The 13,520-nt window shown below is 43.2% G+C and overlaps 1 protein-coding gene across 2 annotated transcripts in view; it reads right to left on the bottom strand.

Annotated features, from left to right (window-relative positions):
- Positions 1-11,814, bottom strand: part of ZBTB46 (zinc finger and BTB domain containing 46) — a 56,212-nt gene extending 44,398 nt beyond the window's left edge. For both annotated transcript variants that reach the window (XM_050907085.1, XM_050907086.1), the window contains exons 1-4: positions 11,733-11,814; positions 11,415-11,595; positions 4,795-4,922; positions 2,855-2,994 (exon numbers count right to left, since the gene is read on the bottom strand). In XM_050907085.1, the coding sequence (XP_050763042.1) occupies positions 2,855-2,908 (54 nt within the window). In that variant the 5' untranslated portion in view covers positions 2,909-2,994; positions 4,795-4,922; positions 11,415-11,595; positions 11,733-11,814. The remainder of the gene's footprint in view (positions 1-2,854; positions 2,995-4,794; positions 4,923-11,414; positions 11,596-11,732) is intronic.
- Between the last annotated feature and the right edge of the window lie 1,706 nt (positions 11,815-13,520).

Raw genomic sequence — 13,520 nt, 5'->3', positions numbered from 1 at the left:
GATACAGGCCAGCTCTTTATTTTTCATGTTATCAAAAATGGTCTTAAAGTAAGCATTAATAATTTATATAATCTTTAACCCTAGCTAGAATGAACCTAGTTCTACAAATACAGCATCTATGAAAACTGTTTATTTTGCACTATCACTACAGTTATTTGAACATGAAAATATCACCTGATGACATAATAAGAGCCTAAATAAACACAAACTTCACCTACTGTTGGAAAGGTTTTAAAAAGAGTAACCAGTAATACTTACAAAGCCAACCTCTCAGCATACGTACCCATAATAAGTCTCCTGACCAAAATCTTACCACCAGTAAAATTAAGGGGTACAAATTTGTTGCATCTAAAACTCCGTGCATTATTTGAATTTTGACAAAAAGCCACAGACAAGAAATGGAGTACACACATGAAAGCCTCTACAGTACAGTCCCCTGGGAAATAGTGGGGACAAAAATAAACTCCCTTCACTCAGAAGGAAAACGGGGGGGGGAGGACTAGAGGGGGTTTTGGGGGTTTTCGTTGTTGGTAGGGTTTTTTGGTTACTTTTTGCTCTCTCAGAATATAAGCGAACCAAAAATTTAAACTACATGACATTTAGTCTGTTACAATTGTCTAAACATGTTTCTACACTTAATACTAAGGACACAAGTTCTAGAGTACCAAAATATTCACTAGTTCACTCCTCCACCAGCCACTCTATGCTCCCTAGAGAAAACATGCCAACTGGAATTTAACCAAAAATGTGTTGTTTCCTCCCCCTTCTCCCTTCAGAGAAAAGTAAAAACAGATTAAGGAAGAACTCAAATTCACTCCAATGGTTTATTATACAAAAAACCAAACAACACACCCCACTTCTCTGCTTCCCCTGTGTCCTGTCCATGTCTCCACTCCCAAGACATTCCAACATTTTTTAAATTCCTCTGCAAAGGAGCTCTGTAAGGTGAGATTGCGCTTGAAACGCCTCCTTGCACAACAAGACACAGTGTATACCCGAGTTTCACTTTTATCCAATTAAAGGCAACAGAAATGCATAGGATTCCTCCTATCCATGTGCCCTGTGCTGAAAAGAACAGAGAACAAAAAAACACCAACGTAACCCTAGCAACTGAAAAGGACGGTACCTATACTTATTCTCCTAAATGAGAGAAAAAGCAGAAGACTCAGGATATTAATGGATGATAACTCCCTGCAAAGACACTGCTCATGGGATTTACAAGTACAAATCTCCGTAAGTACAGTGTTTTGTCGTGTGTTTGAGGAAGAAGAGCACACAATTCTAGAAGAGTTTTAATTTCTTGATACTAGATACCCCAAAATTATATTCGTATGTTCAGCTTTGTTCAAAGCAGATACAAGTAACAGCTTATAAAAATGAACAGTTGCCAAAAAAGACACTCTTCTACCCTATTCTGATTCACGAAACCGATCGTTCGTTAAGTTGGTCATTCCAACCACAACTTTGAATTCAAAGAGAAACAGGCAGATGTTTGTAAACAGACCAAACCAGACCCTTGGGCCAAAGAGGTTACTCACAACTCACGGTTTCATGAAAACAACAGTGTACCACTTTTCCCTTATGACTGGGGATGAGAATGTTTAATTACAGCCCAACAGTGCATGTTCTTTCTTAGGAGTTAGGAGTCACAGGAAGAAAATAAAAGTTTCGTCATTCAGTTTGAGAAATACTACAGAATTACAGAAAAGGCAAGAATTTGGGAGGCAAATGATTTTCAGTGAACTTAAAAGAAAAATACTAGTTATATTTTTATTATCAAATTTGAGAGGCCCACTCAATTCTCAACGACTGTAGGGCAAAAAAACCCCGAAGCCCCTACCAATATTTAATTAACATCTGCCTGATGAGGAGTCACTAAAATTTCTCCAATTTCAAGCCAATACTACCCCATCATCGACAGCATTAAAACAGCATCTCCATTTAGCATCTCTGTAGCAGTTACAATCCAGAAAGTCCACGAGTAAAGTTCAAACAGCAGGAGCAGGGCAAGCATTACACCTTCAGCAGCTGTAACACACCGGCAAAGAAATCACTCGCTCGAACCACTAGTTCTCAGGGCAGGGAGAGAGACTTCAACTCCCCGTTGGTCCAGGTTAGATTTAGTCAGGAAATACAATGCATTTAAGACTACATCGTCAGTTTACAATTGCTTCTACCATGAAAATACATAGACCCAAATGCAATTAGGAATTAAGGGAAGGCCAATTTCAGCAAAAAGTATAAAGACGTGCAAAACACTACACGCTTCTAGTCATTCATCATATCGTTAAAGCTTTGTTTCCACAATCCAAACACGAACCACAAGCAAAATCTAACTCCAATAAGCAGAACATAAAATAACAGGGAGCTATCATTAAACGTTTCACTCTCTACTCCAAAACTTTAAACCAGAGACTTGGCTTTGGCCTTTGACCTATCAAACCATCTATCTGAAGTTATGGGGCCAGCTATAGTGTGCAGAAGCTGGACACCACAAAAGTGCAACCAAGAGACAGGATTTCTGAAGGTATCTTAGAAAAAGCCATTTATTAACCTTCATTAGCTCTGACAGTGCATGAAGAATTTCAAGAGAAAACCAGGTCTGAAAATGAAAGCTAAGGGAAAACTGTTAGACTCCACATTTTGGAAGGAGGGCAATTAGAAATTCAGAAACTGTAAAGTTAAAAATGGGGGGGGGGGGGGGGGGGGGGGGAAGACCAGAGATGCACATTTTGCTATAGTGTTTTTCAAGAAAGAAGCAGTGAAGACATTTTTACTGATTTTGTTAGAGAAAGTATGCAAACTTTAATATTAAAAAAAAATAAAAATAAAATCCAAGACAATTACTTCTTACCAGTAACAAACTGGGTTCCAGGTCTAGCGTTTCTCCTACAACAGCTGAGGACATCAACAGCCCTAGGGCAGCACAGGTAGTGCACTGTTCTGTGACCTTCCGATAGCACTGGTGTGAACTCTTGCAGGGGAAAGACAAAACTATCACAAAAAACAAAACCAGAAGAAGTTATTAGCATTAAACTACAAGATTACTGAACAACAGTGATACATTTTGAAGTGCTTTCCCTCCAAACTCAGTTATAACACCCCTATTTATGACCTAATGAACCCCCCAAAACGTTAACTCACTACGTATCAATACATTGCAGGTAATTAAAGCCTGGTTTTTGCAATAATACAAGCAAGAGTTACTTCTTAAAAGTATGGGAAACAAAATTCTAAAATTAGATACTAAAACTTCAAACAGATCCTTGAAACAACAGGGTTTCCTGTTTGGTGGCTTTTCAAAACATTCTCACTTTAATGACTTTTTAAAGAGACATTTGTGGCCCGAAGGGCACTAATTCACCTTATCTGACCTATCAAATACTGAGGTTAAAAAAAGCTACCAATACAACTCCTGAAAAAAAATCAAGTTTGCAATGGAATATTCAAGAGAATTTCCTCTTGAAATGTTTAATTGCCAGTTTCTACTGGCTGATGCCATTCGAGGTTAAGAGACTAAACAATCCCAAGATTTTGAAAATTCTGTGTAAAATATAGATACTTAGGTAAGGCACATTCACAGATGGACTTCTCGGACAAAACATTAATGTTTATGATTACAAGGTATAAAGAATAGGAATAGTTCATCTACACATAGGTTTTCTGTCTGTGAGGACGCATCTGCTATAACTATCACCTTGTACACCTGCTTTTCTTACACAAAAGAGACTTTATTTTCTTCAGAATAGCATATTCACTACACTTGCAACATCGAACTCCAACTAAAACTTCTGACTATACTTTACTCCAAACTTTATACTGTTTATATACTGTTAGCCATTATAGCAAAGTATTTGCCATGTATTTCTGATCTCCGCATTTCAGACATCTTCAATATACACATTAGCTCTCTTAATGAAAATAAGCTATAAATCAATACTGTTGATTTCAAGACTGACCTTCTGTAGTAACAGATTGTGAAAGAAAACATCAGAAGATACAAATTAAGAAAGCTTTTCCAACACTAACTAATGTCATTATAAATGGTGAAATAACATATCTAATAAACAAATGAAATAATAAGGAAAATCCAAGCATTCTTATGGCAACAAGCAGAACTGTGAAAACCTTGAAAACAAATATGACCCAACTGAAGCAAATACCACTGACTTTGTTCTCAATTTCTATTTCAGACTGCCAAGTCTTGCCTTTCTCTAATTCTGATTGCTTCTCCATAGCAATTGTTTTGGCTAGCTCTTTTTAGTCCTGTTATTTAGACAGTTAAAAAAATAAAGTGGGGGAGTGAGGGAGCCAGACCAACACAGACACATGGGAAATTACTTTGTTAGAAAAGTGTAAAAGTAATACGTATTTTCACTTAGACTTAGGACTGCTACTGTTAAGACTCATTTACACCTCTGTCCCAGCGTCACAAAATGAGCCAGAATAGTCTGGTAAGAATGGTAAAGCCGAGACCTACGCTATTTTGCACAGCTCTTCATTTTTCCTTCCTGCTTTGAGCTCTGCACCTGTTTTCCTCTTCTAATCAAAGAGATGAGAACCAAGTGACCATGATTAACGGAGGCAGCCCTACCACAAGGTAGGAGCAGAAGAATAGCCAGAGGTATTTCTTCAACTTTTGCAGTTGGGTAAGATTTCTAAACAAGCCTTTGTTACCAATGTTAAGTCAAATTTTATAGAGAACTGTAAGCCCTCAGAACAATGTTATATCCAGCTACTCTTTCTTTTTCCCTTACCACATTACAAAAATATCTTTAAATGCCGAGAACTTACCAATATTTGAAAATGTTTCCTGTTAGCAAAAATAAACGTCACAATGTTGCACAGCTGGATAGTGCATGATTTAATGAATAGAGGAGAATGGTCTCTGATAACAAGCTCCAAAAGGTTCATCAGATGTCCTGTATTTGGGCATGGAAAGAACAGGAGGCAAAAATTAAAATCTAAACTTCAACTTAATACAAAAACCTTCAGTGTCACATAATTACAAGCAACAGTTAAAATAACTGCATATTTACAACACTGTTTGCCATTTTGAACAAGAAATATTCTGATATATAGGAAATACATTCTGATATATGCCGACATACAGGAAAAATTCTTTAGCCCTTGTGTTGAGTTAAAGAAAGAGTTTAACATACAAATTTTAAGACTATTAACAACTTCTGACTATGCTTCCAGACAGAAGTGCTTTGAAGAAGTCACTGTAAAAAAACAGTACTTTACATGAGGATTTCAAACAATTTTAAGAATATTGTTTGTTCTAGCAAATATCAAAGTTTCAGTTAATGTTTCTGCGGCACCTGCCATCCACACACTTTAAATGGGGTTAGTATTAATCTAACCTTATAGTTACAGTGATTCCCCTCCAAACCAAAATATTTGCCTGAGGTTACATAAAAATTATGTGCCCACATTATACAAAAGTAAGATATTTGAGTTCTATTCCCACCCAACTCGACTGAGTCACAGCCTACAAAAGCCAGTGTCATCCTCAAGTTAAAGAGCAGTGTGCACAACGGTATGAAGTAAAGCAGTTTGCTCCTCTTACAAGGATTTAAAAATGTTGAAGAAAGAAAACCCACAAAAGGTACAGAAAAAGATGCAAATACCTAACAGAAGGTAAAAGTCTTATTTTCCATGCCTGTAAAAGCTATGCAGCCCGAAATAGAGTATTCCAACTGGTCAACTTGCTAATACAACAGGATGCACCTTTCCTTACAGGGCACTAGGTGCGTATTTCTAGTTCAAAATGCTTACTCGCAGTAACATTTCCACTGCACTTTGCATTTCCTCTGCGTCTCACTTATTTCCCCACAGCTTCCAACTCTGTCCACGCGCTTGTCTCTTTATCCTCTCTCTCCATCATGGAGAGCACCATCACGGTACAGAAACAGTTGTTCGTATCATTCCCCTATTTTTGATCTCTGTTCTCTCTTTCTCTCATCTGGTTGCACCAAGAGAAGAACAGATCCAACCCCACCCATTGCCACAGACCTTGCAGAACGCAGTAAGAACACAGAAGAGCTAGCCAGCACTTAAATAACAAGGACCTTGCACGGTACCAGGCTTGAGAAGTTTGGCGATATCAAAAAAGGTAAGAATTTAGCTACAGCTATATCTGCTACACTAGCAGTGAAGATTAAAAAACACCCTGAAAAAATCCAAATGCCCGTGGCTACTATGACACTTACCTGTCCAAGTGCCATTAACTCCTACAAGATCTTAAGCTTCCACTTAAAAGAAAAAAAAAAAAAAAAAAAAAAAAAAAAGAGCTGCAAAAGTAATCTAACCAAAAAGACTTTGCCCTTGTGCATTTATTGGACAAAAAACAACATAAAAAGCACCTTAAAAAAAAAGAGGATTGAAGAACTGCAAGCATATCACACTGGGAATTGCCCTGAAGAATGGTTCCCCCAAAACTTTCTCATTGGTTTTTGGCTTTTTAACTAGGGGATCTTTGCTAAAGTTCCCAAACTCAGTACGTAAAAAGGGAGGGAGCCAAAGGAGGAAGAATCATGAGGTAATTTTTAAAGGGAAGTATAGCAGTGGGAGGAACTGAGGGAAAGAGCACCTAAGAGACAGAAAAGACACATAAGGAGTCAGGAATAATCTAAGAGTAAAAAAATCAACCAGTGCAAAACTAAAGATAACATATGAGTTGCTCTGTGAACAATCTAATTTCATTTGTGCAATGCACGGTACAAGCACTTAGTGCCTTGGGTAAGTATCCCTTTTCAGTATAAATCTCATAATCCAGATTTGATCAACTATTATTAAAAAAAGAAAAAAAAGAAGTGGACTGAAACCAAGAAGGATACAGTGGTAATAAGAAGGAAGTCAATAAGCTAGTTTTATATTTAGCCACCGCCTCATTCTCCAATACTATAGTGGCAGGACTTTTAGGCGTACTGCATCCTGACTACTTCGTTTATCAGTACTTAAATTAGTTGGTTTCGGGTTTGGGTATTTTAAGCACCTAATGGCTAATACAGACCATCGATTCTTCTGTTTCGGAGCATGATTTGAGTACTAGTCAGAAAGGTATTTCCTCCAATGGTATATTAGTGCAAAGGGTGCAAATTTTGTTTAACCCTTTCCTCAAAGAGAGTGAGCTAACCGCCTGAAGCATCAACTCTCTCTGCAGAGTTCTTCTTCACAAGGTAACAAATACCAGGAAGCAAATTCGCTTGGATGGAATAAGCAGTTTGTTCAAAACATGATGAGGAAATAATTAGGAAAGATAACTAGGTATTTAAGTATACAAAGGTATAAACATATTCCTTAGTATGTAAAACCCTACTCACTTTTCTAAGTAGGGTTCTTAAGCAGCTAAGTTCCTGGCACACACTCTGACATTCTTGTTACTAAGTTTATTCTAACTCATACACAAGCTAGTAGCTGTGTTTGTCGAATATTTCTGATGCCTCGTTGCCTCCCTCCATTACAGGAGACCCCAACTCAGTTTTACTGTAAAGCAAACACTAGGCAACTTCCAACATTTGCAGAACGTTTTTCTTCCCAAGTGCATTCACAAGCCAAGTGAGTAACAGGACAGAAGGGATCACCACTGTATGGGTTGGAATAAAAGCGAGCCACATCCCCAAAAAGCAAGGCAAAACGATGAGTTTCAGCTCTAACTCGGCATCTACCTGTTACATTTCAGCAAAGCTACTGCTCCTCTCTGCAGCTGCGCTACCAGTTCCAATGCACACATACATCCTTACCTACGCGCAACAAAACACCGCAAAGTGGAACACATTTCCATCTAATTAGAATTACTGTCAAGGATCTCATCCTGCCTGCGAAGCACTCGGAAGCTATTCAAAACCAACATTTCAACAGCAGTCTGATGTTTCTTAAATATATGGGTATGAAAGTTAAAGCAACTGTTCAGAAAATAACTGCACCACAGCTATCTTGGTAAGGGACAGAAAACCCCACCCACGAGCCTCTGAACTCCACCATATCTCGTAGGAAATTCAGTGAGGACTTCACACTAGTTTGCATTTATGAAGAATAAGCGTTTTTAGCACAACTACGATTTTTCATCAGTGTAATAGAAAATGTTTTGGAAAAGCTGAGTAAGCCCCAGCACCCCTGTTTCACAGAAGAGGAGACTGATAAAAAAAGCAGTTACGACACCAGCACGTTCAATCAACAGCTATAGGATGGGAACTGAATCCCAAGCAGCTATCCCTCCAAACTGGACATCCTTGTGCATCCAAATACACCAAGGCAGCATGAACCAGAAAACTATTCAACTGCTTAGGGAAGTTGAGATTCTTTCCTCTTGCATCTCGAGTGAAAGAAGTCCCGCAACAAGCGATACACGCTTTTATTTCTCATCCTGCCTAAAGGACTACAGATCTAGAGGGAATTGAGAAAACCAACTACTGAAGGTTGTATTTAAGGGGGCTGTAACACAAACATATCGCCTAGTGAAACAAAACGTCCTCAAGAAGGAACAAAGTAAAGTTTTGAAGCAACAGATTTTAACACTGGAGTCCTGACTGTCATTGTACTTGACCAAAATATCATAAAAACGCTCAGGGAGATCCTTAGGTAAGGAGTAGGATCGCAGTACTTCACGCAGACCAAATACCTCCCTCTCTCTCACAGCCGGGGTAGGTCCTTGTACGCTCGCCTAACATGACCCCTGCTATCTACAGACAACCCCACAGCATGCTTGCTTTCACTATTAATACGTTAAGTTTCAAATATCACACACATAAAACACAGGTAAGCTACGCACTTAAAAAATATTCAAGCCAGTCGTAAGCCAGAAGCAAAATACAAACACGGTATTAATCTTTTTCTGCAAAGTGTCAGAATTTTCTAGGGTAATGCTCACAGCCAGTAATGGACACGAACCGCTGGCTCCTGGGAATTATAACGGACATGTGGGATAACCATTACAACTGCAGGTAGCTCTTCAAAGACTTAAACTAAGCCCTCTCTTTGCCCTTTTGTTTGCCCATTAAACTAAGCACACAGGAGCAAGGAAAACCCCTGTGAATGCTTTTTACCAATTTAGGGGGAGTCTAGAGAGCGTTACAGAGTGCTCTGGAGCAGCCAGTAAAACCGGCAAGAACATGAAGGGAAAAATGTCCTGGGAAAGGTTGAGCTGTTTATGAAATAATTCCGCTCTGAAAGCAAGCAACAGCAGTTTGGATTGGGTGTTAGCCTGCTGCTGCACTGCTGGGAGGACAGGAAACTTTGCTTAGAAACTTCAAAACCACGTATCTAAAAAAAAATCCACACAAGTGGATAGCAAAGACAAAAAGAATATGCTCAACCTCACAGCAACACAACACGTTACCAAAGGAAAAGCAGGCGTATTAACAGCAAATAACAGATCTTTCCAACATGAGGCATTTTTCCTTTCAACAGAGGACTGCTGGGGGGGGGGGGCTGCTAAACTGGTTTTCCTCTAAGCACTTCCAGTTATTAAAAAAAAAAATAAAAAAAAATCCTCTTGCGAAGAACGTATCCACGGTTGTACAACTGTCCCAGAAAACAAAGACCACAGGGAGAAAGTGGCCCATTTTCTTCAGCCTCCAAGAACCTCGTGTACAGGTCATGTTTTCAAAGGCTCAATCCTACACACTCTAGAATGAAGCAGCATTTAAAGTATATGAATAAACATCTAAGGTTAGTATTATCAGAATACCCCATTTTTTGGTACCACACTAAAATTGACTCAATTACACCAAAGCTAACATACAGTCTATGAAAACAACTGTGAGAGAAGTTTAGCTGTGAGTGAGTTTCCCCCTCCTGGACAGGCTGCATCAAAAATAAAAGACTAGTTTTCTGTTTCAGTTACAGTTATCCCACTAGCGTACCAAACCATGTAATATTTTTCAGGAACATATGTTTGGGAGCTCCCCTACATACTGTTTTGTAGCTGTCCCTCCAGCCCGTGGGCTGGCTCCTCTACCCGTTTCTTGTCAGTTCCCAAAAAACACCTTAAAGCGATAATTCCTCACCACATGTTGAAAATATTGTGACTAATAATACACTCCACCCATTTTTTCCATCACTAAGGATTTCAAAATATAAAACTTGACAGTGAGAGAAGCTAGACGGAATTTAGAAGGGGAAAGTCAAATTTTATTTCCAATTAAAAGATGCTATAAAAACATAAAATGTTCAAGCAAGGCATTGATAAAAGTGGAAGAGCTATCCAGTCACAGCAAGCTTCTTCCTCAAAATTATGTTTTTCTCACTCTTCTTGGATAATGTAGCTTTTCCTTTTAATCCCCATAGGAAAACAAAATTAAAAAAGAAAAAAATACTCCCTCTCCTTTTGGAGAAAATACATTTAATGCATTAGTAGCAGGGCTGCTCTATGTGCACAGAGAATCCACACTTGTAATAAATACTTGATCGAGTTCAAGAACTGAGACCTAGATCTATATTACAGTGACTAAATGCTAAAAATGATACCAGTGATGCAATTAAAATACATGCAAGAACTTTGGTACAGGTGTCTACAATACTACTGTTTGCTAAACACATCTCCTAATTAGCATGGCTTTAAACAATGCTGATAATAATCCGGTCCTGTAAGGCTTGCCAAATGAATCAGTGAGATTGCAAAATAAAAAGCATGAGGAATTCATTAAAGAGCTCTTAAACTCTCCTTTGTTTATCTTTCCCGTCAGGTGTAAAAATAAATAAATATCGGTTTCTATCTCCGGATTTCATCCGAACGCTCAGCTTCACAATAACGCGCCGGTGAACAACCTCCTCAGGAGGTACCAACATTTTTTTTTCCTCTGTTTCAAAAGAGAAATCCTCCCACTATTACAGACCTGAAAATCTGCTCCATTCTCTATTTGTCATCTGGGATTGAGTTATCAGACACTACTTGTATTACTTTGGGAACTGACATGTCTATTTACAGAGACACAAAGGCAATCCAGCAGCATAACCCCTTCTTTTACCAACACCTTTCACAGCACCTCTCCTTCTCCCCTCGCCCAAATTTTACAAACACTTTCTTCTGGGGAGGGGGGAGGACACCTCACTAGTTTCCCAGCATGACAGAAAACATTTCCAGCCACTTTTGCACTTGTTACAGCCTTATGAAAAATCACCTATATCCCCCCAAAGGAACAGCATTATTTTTTCAAGGGTTTTTTTTGTTTGTTGGGTTGTTTTTTTTTTTTTAAAAAAGAGGGTCACTTCCCCCATTTCAGCCTGCAATTAAAATGGAGGCAAGGCCAGGCGATCTATGTCTGGCTTTAGGGGGAGACAATAACCCAAAACAGGCCTGGCTTTAAAAAAAAAAAAAAAAAAAAAAAAAAAAAAAAAAGGAGAGGGAGAAAGAGAAAGAGAGACAGGCAGAAAGAGAGAAATACAACATGCTTCACCAGTATTATTACCTCATCCCTTTTTCCAAGCAGTTTTGAACCACACTCCTGACAAACTCTTGGTCCAACTTGCACGGATGCTGCTTTTTAGGGGGCGGAAAGGGTTTTAATGCTGGAGCCGGGATTGAGGCTGGCTATTCGCAAGTGGAGCTGCTGTTAAAATGCCCCCTTGTCTCTTCTCCTCTCCCTTGAGCTGGGTGTTGACGCAGCAGAAATTACCAGCTGGAAAATTCCCCTTTTGGAGGTTACGGGGGGGGGGGGGGGGGGGGGCGGGCGGAGGAGCGAGGGGAGGGGAGGGCCGGGGGAGGGGGGTTAAACCCTGCCACTTACCAAGTTAAGCCATCCACCCACACCAAATAAGACATCGCGTCCCAAAGAAGGCACCGTGCCCCCTCCGCGGGCAGGGAGCGATCGGCCCCCGCTCCCCCCGCGCCGGGCGGCGGGCTCTGCCCGAGGCGGAGGAGGGTGCCGGGGTGGGGACGGGGTGATAATAACGATGATAATAAATGAGGCGGGGGGAGGGGGGGCTCCCCGCCGCCCACCGGAGCACTGCCCGCCTCGCCTCGCCTCAGGGCGGCCGCGGGGATGGGGGCGGCCCGCCGCTGCCGCCTCAGGGGGCGGGCGGCCATGGCGACCCCCCGCTCGCCTCAGGGGGCGGGGGGCGGCGCGCTTACCTGGGCCCCATGGAGGAGAGCGGGGTCTCGGAGCGGCCGGAGCTCTGGCTCCGTCGGTCACTCCGTGCCTCTCCTCCCGGGTGGGGAGGGGAAGGGGAAGGGGGAGGAGGGCGGAGGAGGGGGGGGAGAAGCCGGCGGAGGGGGGGGGGGGGGGGGGGGGGGGGGGGGGGGGGGGGGGGGGGGAAGGAGGGGGGGGCGCCCGAGCGCGCTCCCGCCGCTCCCTCGGGCGCGCGGGGCGCGAGCCCGCGGCGGGCGGGGGGGCGGCGCCGCGCGGCGCGTGCCGGCGCTTCCCCCGCCCCCTCTCCCCCGCCGGCGGCCGATGATTGGGCGGCGGTGGGCACGGGCCTCCGTAAGCACCGCCCCTTTTCCCCGCCCCCTTCCCCCCCACACCCCCCGCTAACCCCCCCGCCCCTTGCGCCGGGGGAGCGGGGGCGCCGCCGGCGGCTCTGCCACTGCCGGACACCGGAAGTGAGGGAGGGCGGGGGCGCGCGCCCGGGCTCGCCTGCGCGGGGCACGACGGGACGGCGCGGTGACAGGGCTGAGGTGGAGGGCGGGCGGGCGAGCGGCTGCTCCCCCCGCTCCGGTCCCGCTCCGGACCGGCCGCCGCCCGGGGCCCGTCTGGGGCACCTCGGCACCTCGGTCGCCTCCTGCCTTCCCTTGCCGTGGCGGCAGGTGCGCCTAGGCCCGAGGAGGGAGCGTGCCGTTGCGACCGGTGTCTCCCCTCGTCGGGATGCATCCCCTCAGGCCCACCGCGGCCTCCCCGGGAGCCACACCCGGGCCAAGGCGAGGAGCAGCCGGGATGAAGGACGGGGGTTGTGCTTGTGCTTGTGCTCCCGGCGGGGCTGGGCCGCTGCCCAGGCCGTGCTGCAGCCTCCTCAGCACCTTGCGGGGGGGGGGGGGGGGGAGAATCACTTTTCCGCTCTCTTAAGAAATAAGCTGTATTTCACACAACCCCGTGGAAAAAAAAAAGTAAAAGATCTGCAGCCCTGCAGACTTCAGAGCCCCCTGACTTGACTGGGCAGCAGGGCGCTGGCCCGGCTTAATGGCTGGAGAGCATGGTTGGATGTCCGGAGAACGAGGTTCTGCCACTGCGAAACGGAGATCGTAGTTACTTGTCAGCCGTCAGATCCGGGGATGAAAAACCTCTTGTTGCAACAAAAGGCAGGATTTTCCCCTTTTGACTGTCGCACTGAAGGACCTGACAGAAACTGCCCTATATTTCAAAGGAGAGAGCTTAACAGGACAGGATAGGTCTGGAGCGTGGAGGAACTCAACGCTGATGGTACGATAGCTGTGGCGAGCAAGGGAATCGTTCTTGAAATCTGTGCGGTTGCTGGATTGTGAAAGCAGGAGCTGGTCCAGCAGATAAAATGTTTGCAAACTGTTCGGCAACATTTGCATACCGTGATTGTGCCCAAAATTCGGGAAATAGACGTACGAGTAA

Source organism: Gymnogyps californianus, chromosome 17, assembly GCF_018139145.2.
Source record: "Gymnogyps californianus isolate 813 chromosome 17, ASM1813914v2, whole genome shotgun sequence".
NCBI lineage: Eukaryota > Metazoa > Chordata > Aves > Accipitriformes > Cathartidae > Gymnogyps > Gymnogyps californianus.
The sequence above is the reverse complement of the archived record's forward strand: the minus strand, read 5'-3'. Positions and strand labels throughout refer to the sequence as shown.